This window comes from Nicotiana sylvestris, chromosome 1, assembly GCF_000393655.2.
Source record: "Nicotiana sylvestris chromosome 1, ASM39365v2, whole genome shotgun sequence".
NCBI lineage: Eukaryota > Viridiplantae > Streptophyta > Magnoliopsida > Solanales > Solanaceae > Nicotiana > Nicotiana sylvestris.
The window spans coordinates 120,287,392-120,302,112 of NC_091057.1; the positions used below are offsets into that span (position 1 = coordinate 120,287,392).

Consider the following 14,721-nt stretch of genomic DNA (forward strand, 5'->3'; position numbering starts at 1 on the left):
GTTCTATTGCTGCAGAAGGATTGAATCATCAATATAAATTCACCTCTCTTTTGATTATCTAAACTGTTGTTCGGATCCCAAAATCCTAGACATTCCGTGTTTGACATCTCAAATCGTCAGGGTCATCTTGATCCACAAACTGGGTATTGCAATTCCCTCTCCGGGGTGCCATATCCAAATATTACAATATAGAACATATAGACTGAAAAATTAAAATGCAGCGCAACTGTACAAAGTAGAGCTTACTATTTCCTTTTTTGGTACATAGGCAGTATAGTATATGATGAAGGCTTCACGCTAACTGAGCCAATCATGCTCCTATTTAGTCTGCTTATGACACAGACGCACCACTAAAAGATAGCTGTGCAAACACTTCTACTGTAAGAGTTGAACTGCCGCAATTGCTGGGATCTTTTCCCTCAGTTTCTGAGTTACAGCCACACGAACAGTCATTACACCAGCTGCAGGACCTGTGATTCGAACTTTAACTATTGGCTCCTCAATTGCCACAAGTTCCAAACTTCCACCAGCTGCCCCAACGAGATACGGCCTTATCTCTTCAAGAACCTAATAGTTACAAATAAAAATCAATAAAGCAAGATCTGCAGGAAAAAACAAAAAAACAAGCATAGCAATTGAACACACATTTTCTATATTGATCAGAGCTACTGACAATTTGAGCAATGAGTATAGCTGCTGAAGTGCTAAATGAATCTAAGATGACATCGTGAACATGAAGATGCCATAAATACTGCTTCTCACTCACAGACAAGACGAACAAGCATTTATTATGACTGTAGTTTCTATCCTGTGCCACATATAGGTACAGAGGTACACATTAAGAAAATCATGCAGTACCTATGAATCACAGATTGCTCTTTCAACTCCATTATTTTTTTAATAAACCGAGAAATCACCGATGGCCAGTGGGCACGGTTTAAAACTCAGTGGATAAGGGGCACGCTCTTCTACCCTTGTCCACTTAAATGCCAGGTCTTTGACTGTGGCAGCTTTGAACCCGTGACATGCGCCTACCCAGACATCACGTGTTGCGCTCTTACCACTACATCAAAGCTCCACGGGCAACTCCATCATCCAAATATTATCAATGAAAATCATGCAGAATTAACGAATACTAATCTTAAGCTTCTCAAACAAAATAAATGACATGCAATTACTTGTGTGTCTGGATAAATCTTATATTGGAGTCAGAAGCAACAATTTAATCACGTCACATTTGCCTTCCACTGTTCATTCTGGACGAGAAGTAAATGGAAATACAACCTACTATTCGATTCATGACTGGGTCAGCCTGACGCAATGCCTCTTTCAATGCTGGATTTCATGTTAGAGATCAATAATAACAAATGCCATTGCTGATTGCAGCTATTGCAAGAAGACTGGCACAGTATTGATAGGTTTTTCAAGTTGTATGGATATAAACCAAACTTCAAGTCTAATAGAGGAAAAAAGGTAGCTGCATGTTCGGGTGAAGGCTTCTGTGGCCAAATTAAAGAAAAATGAACACAATCAATCTTATGCAGCAGCCCTAGACTAACCACGGAGTAGTATGGTCAGGTCTTGGCACTAATACAGGAGACTCAAGCACATGGTCAGCCTATCAAGGAAGGGAATTTAGCTGGATCAACCAACTTTGAAAGTAAAATGGCATGTTTTTCTTATGAGCTACATACCTATGCATGATAACTAACTTTAACTGGTTGAGAAACCATAGAATCCAATATCTCTTTGGATGACGACGAACGGACAAAGTAATTTAGAACATGACTTAATTTGTCCACAATGTGTTGAAGATCATCTAGTTCAAGTTTACAGGTTTGGAAGGACTGTCCCAGTTGTATGTGCAACATATAAATAACAGAGAGAAGCATCTACCTTCTCTATGTTTTCTTCGTTAAGCTCAAGGCCAGTTTCTTCATCTGGTACTGCTTCAACAGCAACAATTTCTGGGATCTTTTCCATCAAACGACGCTCAATTCCCAATTTCATCGTCGTGACAGAACTTGGACAGGAGCCACAAGCTCCTTGTAGTTTTAGCTTAACAACATTGCCATCAATTTTGTGCAATGCAACATTTCCTCCATCTGCAATCAGATATGGTCGAATTTCATCCAGCACACTCTCAATGTTTTCTGCAGTAAGTGGTAACTCTTCTACTGCTGAATTTGGAGTTGCAACAGCCTTTACAACTGCACCAAGAGCCAACAAGCAAATCATTTCAGATCAACATAAAGCCGATAAATATTTATTAGCAACGCGGAAACTACTACCGACAGCACTTAGTACGTCTATGTCATCGAACTAAGAACAGAAACATTGCGATCTAAGCTTAAAAACCAACACACAAAGCTAATAAGGAACCCGTGGTATCCTATCTGCATATATCAAATAGAAAAGATAACTTTAGGGCCTTTTGATTTCCGAGACTTTTCTGATAATCTAAATAAGTGATTATCGGAAAATTCATTACAAACTAATCGATTTCAATAAAATAACAGTTGGTTATTTGCCAAATAAAAAAGCTAAAATCTTTTAACGTATTGGTTCTGACCATGTAACTGATTTAAGCAAAATTTCCGATTAAAAGAGGTAACAAGCTCAATAGGCCCCATATCCATATGATTTGACTTCGAGTACAAGCTAATAATTTTCAATAAAATAAAATAAACCAAATTCGCTAAATAAATGAATTTCTTTGTGGAGCTGGTTCTTATCACAAAACTGATTTAAGCACAATTCCCAACTAAAAAAAGGTAACAAACTAAATATGTACCAAATTATTGATTAAAGCTAAATCAATTTGACTTGTTATGAAATTCCTAAATTAAAAAAAAAATTGTATTCATTAAGGTAATACAACAGAAAACGACAAGGTAAACGGAAACAGAAATCACACCTTGCTGGCGTGAAGCACTACGAACGGCACGCGATGACGCATTACGCCTCGTCAACACGGAAAATCGAGTTCCAAAGAAGCCGGAAATCTGCAAAACAAAAGCAGATAATTAAGAGAATCGAAACGGACAGAAATTGACAGTAAAACAAGAGATTTACAATAAGAAGCAAAAAAAAAAGGGCATACCTTGAGAAGAGGAGGAGGAGGAAGAAAGAGAGTGGTGGTAGAAGAAGAAGGAGAGCATGAGGAAGATGAAGATTCTAGGGTTTGGAAGCTTCTAGAAGGGTATGAAGAACAGGTAGATGGAGGATTCAATAACATAGCTGATTGCATCTCTTTTTATCTTTATTGAAAAACCTTCAATCAACGAACTCAAATTCAGCAACTGAAAAAGTATATAATCAAACTGATGATTGATTTTCTTTTGTTGTGAATTTCATAAAAATCCAGTTTGATTGCTTTCTCTTGAGTTTCTCGCTTCCTGTCTTGTTTTTCCTTTTCTTCTTCTTGTGGACCGGAAATTGATTTCTTATTTGGGTGTGTCAATCTGTTTTTGTCAATTGCGTGATTCGTGAATATCATTAATTTATTAATTTTATTATTTTGTGTTTTCTTAAAAGAAAAATGGTCGTGGCGACTGTAGACCATATATTAATGTTGCAGCTTAACACAACTCGTTTTGTTATTTTTCTGAAAATGTAAGCGTAATATTTTTTATTTGTCTATATAAATTTCATTATTTTCCAACTCTTGTCTTAGTTAGTGTCAGAATAGAAATTATTGTAAAAAATAGCAGAAGGAAAGTATTATTCGGAGACCTTCTGCTAGCCCAAGATTGTTAATCAAGATTGGAGGATTCAACTAAAGAACAGGAAGCTTGAAAAGAGAAGAGAGATTTTAAATAGGAGAACTTATTTAGAAAAGAAGGGTTTCTTGATTTTGGTTTGCTTACAAATAAACAAGATACCCCCTATTTATACTAGGGATGATTCTAGATAATGTACAAAGAAGATTCTAGCAACCTTATCTTCTAACGACACTCTAGAATATCTAGATATGTCTTATCTTCCCACAATATTCTAGAACATCTAGATATGTCCACTAAATAAATATCAAAGATACTAAACTAGGACATTCTAGAGAATTCTATATTATTCCAAAAAATTAACTTTATTTTTTCACAATTATTACATTCTCATAAATAAGTATTTCAATATTTGAAAAACAAAAGTTTTATACTCGTCCTTCAAATTTTGATTAATTACCATACCCGGAGCAAATCAATTTGGTTGTAAATGATTTGTGCATTGAGCTTTCTTAATGTGTTATTCCAATTTTTTTGTGGTTGGTAGTGTTTCTTATGGTGCTAATTAACAATTTAAACTTGTTATCGAAAAACTAAATAAAATTCGTCTATGTTAAAGCAAATGCAAAATTAGTCAATATATATTAAAGAGGAATTAGTGATGAAGTTAATTGATAATGCAATGCTTAGGGCCTGTTTGGTCATAAAAAAAATTATTATTTTAGTGTTTGGCTATCAAAATTTTAAATTTCACTTGAAATTGAATTTCGGAATTTTCATAAATTTAAAAAACTCCAAAAAACTATTTTTCAAAATTTTCACTTCAAACAACTCATAAAAATTCAAAAATAACTCTAAATTGTATTAATGTCCAAACACAACTCTAATTTTCAAATATTATTTTTACTTTATTTTTTTATTTATACTTTTTTCGAAATTTTATAATTCTTATGTCCAAACGCTCACTTAGAAATTCCACCCTAGTGCTGATTTATATTGTCCTTTTCAATCCCTCGGTAGTTGCAAAAATGCGGATTTCTAGATATGTACTATACTATTTCTAATACCCCGTCAATAATCTCTAAATAAGTACATGGAGTTGATTATTATCGAACTGATTTAAACTGTATACACTTCCATTATTAAAATTCAAAAAAGTTAATTAAATTCGAAGTTAACAAATATTCATATAATAGAATAACATATCCTAATGTCAGCCGAGCTGCTGAGATGCTTAATTGACAGCACCCCATTTGAATATCCGGCCTTTTTTGTGAACACGTTTTTCTTCCCAAACTGCTGGTCATTATTTATAAATACAAATTCGAGAATCTTTACAAAGTTGTTAATTTCAAAATCAATAAAAAAACTTTTTAATCCTACTTATTTATGATTATCTATGAAATTAAGAAATACATAGAATATCAAAGGCAAGAATGCAAAAGATAATGATGTAGTAATTGTCACACCTCCCTTTTACCACACCCGGAAGGGGTATAAGGGAGTTTTTTTCAATTTAAGTGACAATCGAAACATGATTATTTATTTAAGAATCATAGTCGCCACTTGGGATAATTTATGGTGTCCCAAGTCACCGGTTTAAATTCCGAATCGAGGAAAGATTGACTCTGTTTTACAGTTCGCGAACACAGAAATCCGGATAAGGAATTCTGTTAACCCGAGAGAAGTTGTTAGGCATTTTCGAATTCCGTAGTTTTAGCACGGTCGCTCAACTGTTATTATTGGCCTAATTATCTGATTTTAAACACTTTTAAACCTATGTGCCTTTTTAGCTTTAAAACTGCTTTTATTTATTTAAAAATTAATTTAAGGTCATTTAAAACATATTGTAAGCTACGCTACATGAAATACACCCGTGATTCACGATACGTTCTATTTAGCCTAGTTGGAAATTAGAACCGGGCCACATGAAATGTACCCCCGGGTTTTAGAAATAGTTGTAATAATTATATAATTAACGCGCCTATAGTGTTGGCCATAAATGATTTAATTGGCCTATGGCACGCCTCAAATCTCTCTCTTAAAATAATTTCTTGATCTAGTCTATTGAGGGCCATAAATATTAAGTCTTGTTTACTATGACACACCTCACTATAATTAAAAGAATTAATCTAACCAAACGAAATCTAAAGTTTTATTTGCACAACTATTAATTTAAAGGGCGTGCTGGGCTTTTAGGCGTTCGGGCTACGCCTGTTATAGACGTAGTGGGCAACAACATTTAAGTGATGGTTTTGGGCTCGACAGCAGGCCGCAGTAAAGCAAATAATTTCCCCATTTCCAAAAGGCCTCACATCCCAAGCTCAAGATAGGCTAAATATGATAAAGAATAAATGTTTAAGGGGTATGAGACTCAACATCGAGTCCCCACAGAACAGAGGAAACATCTGCAGCCCAAGGAATCGAACTGAGCTCTTTAACTATGATCAACATGCATGAATTGATATACAAAGCCCCAAATGATACAAGACCCAAATAATCATATTACCTATCTAAAATAAACAATTACTTGAATTTAACTGTATAAGTCATATGAAGCAGCATCCCAATCCCAATTTTTACCCAAGCTAAATTATAAACATACTGTGTGAGGTTCAACCTCGATTACAACCTAATAAACAACAATGGAAATGCTCACAACTGGGAATAGTCGACACTTATCAAAATAAAAATTTATCACTCAACCTATAACCCTTCAAGAACAACATGCTCGAGTCAAACTTTATAAGAAACCAGAAATTGTCCTATGACTAACCCCTGAATCTGAAAATCTCACACTGATTTTGATAGGCTTAAATAAACCAAAAGAGAAATATTCATTCTAACTTGGACTCATGCTACAAGAAATCAAGCATTCTTCATGTCTAACAAATAGAGCTTTAACTCACTCACAACCAAACTACCAGAGTATAGTACTGAGCCCAACTTATACACAAGATTCGAATCAGTGATGCACATGAACATAAAAAATCTAAATTATTACAACAGGCTGAACTTAAAGAAACAAAAGACTGAGGATTCAACAGGTAATAATTATTATTAGATTTCCATATTGGACTACATATTGGCAATTCAGCATGTCATTCAGGGCCCAAAGCATACATGAAAATCAAAATAAAGCAAGGAGAATAAGGATTCCAGCAACAACAAAGATCAGCTCCTCAATAACAACCTTCAGCTCACTTTAAACCATTTCTAAAACCCAGAAGCACAAAAGTCTCTTGGAACTTTTAAAATCTGACTAGCAATCGAAATTGAATAACAAGACCCAGATCAATGTCAACTAAAGGATGCAGGATTGTTTTTCAGTATTTTTTTAGAATATCAAAGGCTTTTCAGAAGTTTAATGTAGAGAAAAAGAGGCTCGAACTCTTTCAACCGTTTCCAATTTTTAGTACCCTAATCTCTGCCTATCAAATGCAGGAAATGGGCATTTTATAGACAAATTCTAGGGCAACAAAATTGATTTTAAGCTTTTCCATTTACCCCTTCCCTGATTTTTCATTCTTTTATTTCAAACCCCAAATTTTAACCCATTTGTTAAACTAGCCCATTTCCCCACTTTCCTGGAAGCTTCCCAATCAGTTAATGAAGATTTTCCTTTTTAAATTCCCTAAACTACCCTTTAGGCTCCTGTTAATTACTCTCAAGAACCAAACATGGGTCAAGTAGACCCAAAAATCAAACCACAGACCCTGGGCTTGCGAACCCGGATTGATCTTTCCATCTTTGGGCTTCTGACTGATAGAGCCCAAGTTTAATTTCAAAACCAACAGAAAACCAATCAAGAAACTGGGCCAACAGAGTTATAGAAAACTCCTGAAGCCCTGATTCCAAAGAAGACAAAAGTAGAAGGAAATTTGAGCAAAAATCAAACAATAAACTCAAAAGAACTAAGACATGTTGACTAACGTAAACTTGAAATTAACATACATAAAGACGATTGAAAACAAAAAAAAAAACAAGAAAGAAAAAGAAAGAATCAGAAGGAGATGAAGATGAGAATAAAGTGAAAGACAAAAGAAAGAAACATGGCCGGAAAATACCTAGAATATGCGGGTTGACAGCGGACTTGATTGGACCTCCAACGTCTTCGATTTTGAGCCGAAATTGGCATTAATCATGTGTTCTCGTTGAAAACTGAAGAATAACACCAATTTTAACCATAATCGTTCAAGGAAAACTCAGAGATTTGGAAGATTTTCTTTTCCTTCTTCTTTTTTTAGATCAGGAACTGATTAGATTTGGTGAGGTTTTAGGGAGATATATCGGTGGTTTGGGACTTGGGGTTGGGTGATGGTTGTGTGGTCAAAATTTGAGACGGTTTGGAGGTCTGTTGCCGGTGGAAATGGTGGAAGTTTTTGAGGGCGGCGCAAGGGTTCAGGTGAAGAGATGAGAGAGACTGAAGAGATGAGTTTGATCTTAGGTTTAATCTGATGGCATTGGGACAGTTATAAATGAAAATGGGGGAAGTGTTTCTGGCTGTTGGATGAGATGAGACGGAAGGCTAGGATTGACTTAAAACAAACGAACTCCAAACGACGTAGTATTGGCCCCATACTACGTCGTTTGAATTGCCTAAAGACCGGATGGTTTGGACCGGGTATGGGGCGTGGGTTTTGGGCCAGATCTGAACAGTTTTGGGGAAATTCAATTGGGCTGTGACGAATTGGCCCAAAATCACAGCCTTTCTTTTGATTCTTTTTCTTTTCTTTTCAATTTCCAATTTCCTTTTCTTTTCAAATTAAATTAAAACCTAAATTAACTCTTTAACTAAATTAACTTACCCAATTAATCTAATTACTCGTCATAGTATTTACAAAGATTAATTAACTCTTAAATTAAAAGAAGAACTATAAAATTAAAAATTAAAAAGGTTAAAATGCAAAGTGAGTCATTTTTTTGTGATTTCATTTTTATAAAACAACTAATTTACCAATTAACCTAAAAATGTAAAAATAAATCCTAAATGCAAATGAAGAGTATTTCTGTATTTTCATGAATTAAATAAAAATTAAACATGTACAGAAAATGCAAATAATTAAGAAAATTCTACAAAAATTCCTAAAAATATTTAAAAGAAAAATCTATTTCCCTGGGATTCTGTAGGAGTAATTCATATAGGGAAAAAATCACGTGCTCACAGATGCCCCTCTTTGCTCGGAGACACGAAGGGTTTTCGGGCAAAGATAAAATGAGCAATTATGAGGGATTTTTGCCCGTTTGAAACTCCACGAGAAACATTTTTTGAAAAAGCCTGATCGAATCTTGCTTCAGAGATTACCTACATATCCTTGGCTATAAATGAATCAGGTTAGTGTAGTTCTGAAAGTTTTGGTAGCTGGGACTATCAGGAAGTTGTGATTTCACTGTTGTTGTTGTTGTTGTTGCTGCTACTGCTTGCTGAACTCCTTATTACACCAAGACAAAATAAAGAAGCTAGACTAAACTATGATCTATGAATTACAAGAATCCTATCTATATCCTCAAACTTGATCTTGCAATTTCTGTTGCTCTGTTGACTTGTACTCTCTACAGGTGAAATTCCTTTGTTGCCGACTTGAATTGTATTCTGAGGTGCTTTTCCTTTGTTCTCCAGGCGGACGCCTGATTACTGAACTTTGAACCGTCTTCCTTTGAACATTGCTGCTTTCCCTTTGTTCTCGAGGAGGATCCTGATTGCCAACACTTAAATTGCTTTCCCTTTGTTCTTCAGGTGGGCTCCTAATTACCGACACTTGAATTGCTCTCCCTTTGTTCTCCAGGTGGGCTCCTGATTACCAACACTTGAACTGCTTCTCCCTTTGTTCTTCAGGTGGGCTCCTGATTACCAACACTTGAACTGCTTCTTCCTTTGTTCTCCAGGCAGGCTCCTAATTACCAACACTTGAATTGCTTCTCCTTTTGTTCTTCAAGTGGGCTCCTGATTACCGACACTTGAACTGTTTCTCCCTTTGTTCTCCAGGTGGGATCCTGATTACCAACACTTGAATTGCTTCTCCCTTTGTTCTTCAGGTGGGCTCCTGATTACCGACACTCGAATTGCTTCTCCCTTTATTCTTCAGGTGGGCTCCTGATTACCGACACTTGGATTGCTTCTCCCTTTGTTCTCCAGGTGAGCTCCTGATTACCGACACTTGAATTGCTTCTCCCTTTGTCCTCCAGGTAGGCTCCTGATTACCAACGCTTGAATTGCTCTCCCTTTGTTCTTCAGGAGGGTGTCTGATTACCAACATCTGCACTGTTTTTCCTCGAAACTTGAACTGCTTCCCTTTGTTCTCCAGGTGGGCTCCTGATTACCGACACTTGAATTGCTGCTTCCCTTTATTCTCCATGTGGACTCCTGATTACCGACACTTGAATCGCTGCTTCCCTTTGTTCTCCAGGCGGGCTCCTGGTTACCAAAACTCCAACTGCTCTTACCTTTGTTCTCCAGGTGGGCTCCTGATTACCAAAACTTCAATTGCTCTTCCCTTTGTTCTCCAGGTGGGCTCCTAACTGCTGAACCTGAATTGTATTCCTTTCCTTTGAGACTTGAATTGTTTTCCCTTTGTTCTCCAGGTGGGCGCCTGATTGCCAAAACTTTAATTACTTTTCCTCGGAACTTGATTTGTTTTCCCTTTGTTCTCCAGGTGGGGCTCCTGATTGCTGAACTTGAACTACTTCCTCTTAGGACTGTTTTTCCTTTGAACTATCTTCCTTTTGTTCTCCAGGTGGGCTCCTAATTACCGACACTTGAATTGTTGCTTCCCTTTGTTCTCCAGGTGGACTCCTGATTACCGACACTTGAACTGCTTTCCCTTTGTTCTCCAGGTGGGCTCTTGATTTCCAACACTTGAACTGCTTTCCCTTTGTTCTCCAGGTGGGCTCCTGATTTCCAACACTTGAATTGCTTTCCCTTTGTTCTCCAGGTGGGCTCCTGATTTCCAACAAAACAGATAAAACAAAAGAAATTTTTCTGCCCCAGTTTGATATTGGGAACATCTGTGAGTGTTAATCGAATCTTGTTATCAAAAGAGCTATAAGAACTCACAAGCTAAATCCCATTGTCCAGTAGGGTCCTGAAAATTTAAAATTAAATCTCATCTTAAGAGTGGCAACTTCAAAGCTAAATTCTATTTCCTAAAGGTAAAACTTATGCTAAATCTTATTATCTATGAAGGTCTTAAAAACTTAAAATTAGATCCCATTATCCAGGAGGGTCATGAAAACTTTAAATTAATCCCATTATCTAGGAGGGCTCTGAACTTAAAACTACATCCCATTATCCCGGAGGGTCCTGAACACTTAAAACTAAATCCCATTATCCAGGAGGGTTCTGAAAATTTTAAATTAAGTCCCATTATCCAGGAGGGTCCTGAAAATTCCTAGTTAATTGACAGTTTTTAAGCTAAATGATATTTCCTAAAGGTATGACTTTCGCTAAATCTTGTTATTCTGCGATGATCTTGAACTAAATCCCATTATCCAGGCGAGTCCTGAAAATTAAAATCAAATCTCATCTTAAGAGTGATAACTTTAAGGCTAAATTATATTTTCCTCGGGCAAAGCTTACGCTAAATCTTGTTATCTAATGGAGGTCTTAAATCTAAGTCCCATTATTCAGAAGGGTCCTGAAAATTTCGAATTGAATCTTATCCTAAGAATGAAACTTTAAAGCCAATTTATATTTCCTCAAGGTAAAACTTATGCTAGATCTTGTTATGCATGAATGTTTTGCATTTTAACTAGGTCCCATTGTCCATGAGAGTCCTGAGGATTTACGGTCGAACCTGTCTGGTACTTGCTTTCTTTACGGAAAGTTTCTCCGAAATAAACAAAATTTCCTGCCCCTGTTTCAAATCAAAGAAAAATCTTGTCAGTTTAAAATGTGGTGGTTAGTTTGTGGCATTCTTTGCTGAAGGTGGCCTCTCCACTGCCGTGCTTTGCTTTGATTGGTTGCCTTGAACTGGCCAAGAACCGTTTGACTTTCTAACTGACTCTCAACCGCAGGACCTTGGATGACCCGAGTGTTCTACGCCCAAACCGTTGCTTTACATTTCTGACCTTTCTACCTGAACCTCTGTATCTCCCACAAGATTACTAAACCCTTCGACCAATGGAACTTTCACTGATACCTTATTTCCCACTTTACATCATGCTATCTCTGGTATGCTTTGGCCGCACTGTGCCTTGTACAATTTAGAAATTAGTAGTAAGCTTTGAAATCCTTTCTTACTTGCTTAAACAAAGCTGACATTGGAAAAACCTTAGAGAAATAAACCCGAAAGAAATGAAATGCACTGACTTTGAGAGTTATGGATAAAAGAAAATCTAAAACTGGATGACTGTTTAAAAGGGGAAAAATAAAATAGACTTATCTGAGTGGAACAACTGGCGCCAATGATCATGACATGCATTTCAGATTAATTAGCCCAACCTATTCAACCAATCGCCTTTCAGTTGTCATACTTTATGCCCCGAGATCTCCATAACCCAATTTCTTCGCCAAATCACTGACCTTGTTCGGCTTGCGGTGCCCTGACGGGTTTTCACCAACAAACCTATCTCATTTGTTTATCTCTCAACTCCCGTCGCCTTACAGTGCCCACAAGGGTTTTCACCAATAAGACTCTCATTTTAATTTCTCTCAGCTTCCCATCGCCTTACAGTGCCCGTGAGGGTTTTTACCAATAAGACTCTCTCATTTTTTCATTTTTCCTGCTCAGAACGGAGTGTTGCCCCGATATGAATCACCCCTACTTACTTGAGTTGGCATCTCTCGAAAACTGATCGGAAGGTCTTTCTTTGGACCGTAATGTGGTTTTTTGGAAAGGGTTGGAAAGAAAAAGTATAGTAAAGGCTCAAAACAGCTTGAATGAGTTCAAAATTACAACTTTTGGGAATTAGATTTCCTACAACAACCACAACTTTCTGCCCCAGTTTCTTTGCTTGGGGACTTTTGACTTTTTATTTGATGGGACCAAACCGTGAGGCTGCCTACGTATCCTTAAAAGGAATCAGGTCGAACATAGTTCATGTTATAGGAATTGCTTTGTGGTTGTTAATCCTCTCCTTTCCTTTCTTTCTCTCTTTTTTCTTTTTCTTTCCTTTCTTTTCTTTCTTTTTCTTTTTTTCTTCTTTTATTTTTCTTTTCTATTCTCTTCCTTTATTTCTTTTCATTCTTTTTCCATTTTTTCTTTTCTTTTCTCTATTCTTTCCTTTTTTACTTCTTTACTTACCTTTTGCGTTCGTATTTTCTGAATTTCGCTACTTATTCCAAAAGAGGGGTATGAAAGGAAATAAATAAGGCTCAAAAGGGGTAACAAAGGATAAAGTGTTTAGATAACGGAACAAAATGCTTTCGTCATTCCAATCTTCAAAACATGCCAAGTACAAACAAACACAATTTAAACCATATAAATCATACATAATATCTTTTGATATCATCAGAATTGATAGCCATGTCTACACATTTGCCTTCTATATCTGTTAAATGCAAAGCACCGTTGGACAACACTCTCGTTACGTTGAACGACCCTTGCCAATTTGGGACGAACTTACCTTTCGCCTCATCCTGATGTGGAAGGATGCGTTTCAATACTTGCTGACCCACTTCAAATTTCCGGGGACGCACCTTCTTGTTGTACGCTCTCGCCATTCTCTTTTGATACAACTGGCCATGACACACCGCTGCCAATTTTTTCTCATCAATCAAACTTAATTGATCCAGACAGGTCTTGACCCACTCATCGTCATCAATTTCGGCTTCAACAACAATTCGAAGGGATGGAATTTCAACTTCCGCGGGTACCACTGCCTCAGTGCCATACACCAACAAATAAGGAGTTGCACCTACTGAAGTGCGAACGGTAGTGCGATAACCTAGCAGCGCAAAAGGCAACTTCTCATGCCATTGCCTGGAACCTTGCACCATTTTTCGAAGTATCTTCTTTATGTTCTTGTTGGCTACCTCGACTTCTCCATTCGCCTTGGGGCGGTATGGGGTGGAATTGCGATAAGTAATCTTAAACTATTGACACACTTCTTTCATTAAATAACTGTTAAGATTAGCACCATTATCCTTGATGATCTCCTTTGGGATTCCGAACCGACAAATGATATTTGCGTGAACAAAATCGACCACTGCCTTCTTGGTCACAGACTTGAAAGTTTTAGCTTCAACCCACTTAGTGAAATAGTCGATGGCCACCAGAATAAACCTGTGTCCATTAGATGCTGCTGGCTCAATTGGTCCGATGACATCCATACCCCAAGCAACAAACGGCCATGGTGCGGACATTGTGTGCAATTCAGATGGCGGAGAATGAATCAAATCTCCGTGTACTTGACATTGATGACACTTGCGCACGAAACTGATACAATCTCGCTCCATGGTGAGCCAATAATAACCTGCTTGGAGAATATTTTTTGCCAGAACATACCCACTCATATGCGGTCCGCAGACTCCGGAATGCACTTCGGTCATGATACCCGTGGCTTATCTAGCATCTATGCATCTTAACAATCTAAGATCTGGAGTCTTTTTGTACAAAACTCCTCTACTAAAGAAAATCCACTTGCGAAACGACGAATTGTTCTCTTTTGATCACTTGTGGCTTGCACTGGATACACCCCCATCCTGATATACTCTCTGATTTCATGAAACCATGGTTCACCATCAAGTTCCTCCTCAACCATATTGCAGTAAGCATGCTAATCCCGGACCTGAATATGCAAAGGGTCAACATAAGCCTTATCTAGATGATGTAACATCGATGCCAAGGTAGCCAAAGCATCGACAACCTTATTATGGATCCTTGGAATGTGCCTGAATTCTATTGATCGAAACCGTTGACAGAGATCATGCAGACATTGTCGATACGGTATAAGCTTTAAATCCCGCATCTCCCATTCTCCTTAAATCTAGTACACCAGAAGGTCCGAGTCTCCCAAGACCAAAACTTCCTGGATTCCATATCTACAGCTAGCCTTAAAT

The 14,721-nt window shown here is 37.2% G+C and overlaps 1 protein-coding gene across 1 annotated transcript; it reads right to left on the reverse strand.

Annotated features, from left to right (window-relative positions):
- Positions 1-20: 20 nt before the first annotated feature.
- LOC104248752 (nifU-like protein 2, chloroplastic) lies at positions 21-3,494 on the reverse strand. Its single transcript, XM_009805064.2, has 4 exons — positions 3,104-3,494; positions 2,918-3,005; positions 1,897-2,210; positions 21-567 (listed from the first exon to the last, which is right to left on the reverse strand). The coding sequence occupies exons 1-4, from the start codon at positions 3,248-3,250 to the stop codon at positions 376-378; spliced, it is 741 nt and encodes a 246-aa protein (XP_009803366.1). The 5' UTR covers positions 3,251-3,494; the 3' UTR covers positions 21-375.
- Positions 3,495-14,721: the final 11,227 nt, after the last annotated feature.

Coding starts and splice junctions, on each gene's coding strand:
- LOC104248752 (XM_009805064.2), bottom strand. CDS start 3,250: ATGCAATCAGCTATGTTATTGAATCCTCCATCTACCTGTTCTTCATAC. Junction 3,006..3,103: donor CTCCTCCTCCTCTTCTCAAG/GTATGCCCTTTT, acceptor TTTGTTTTGCAG/ATTTCCGGCTTCTTTGGAAC. Junction 2,211..2,917: donor TAGTGCTTCACGCCAGCAAG/GTGTGATTTCTG, acceptor CTCTTGGTGCAG/TTGTAAAGGCTGTTGCAACT.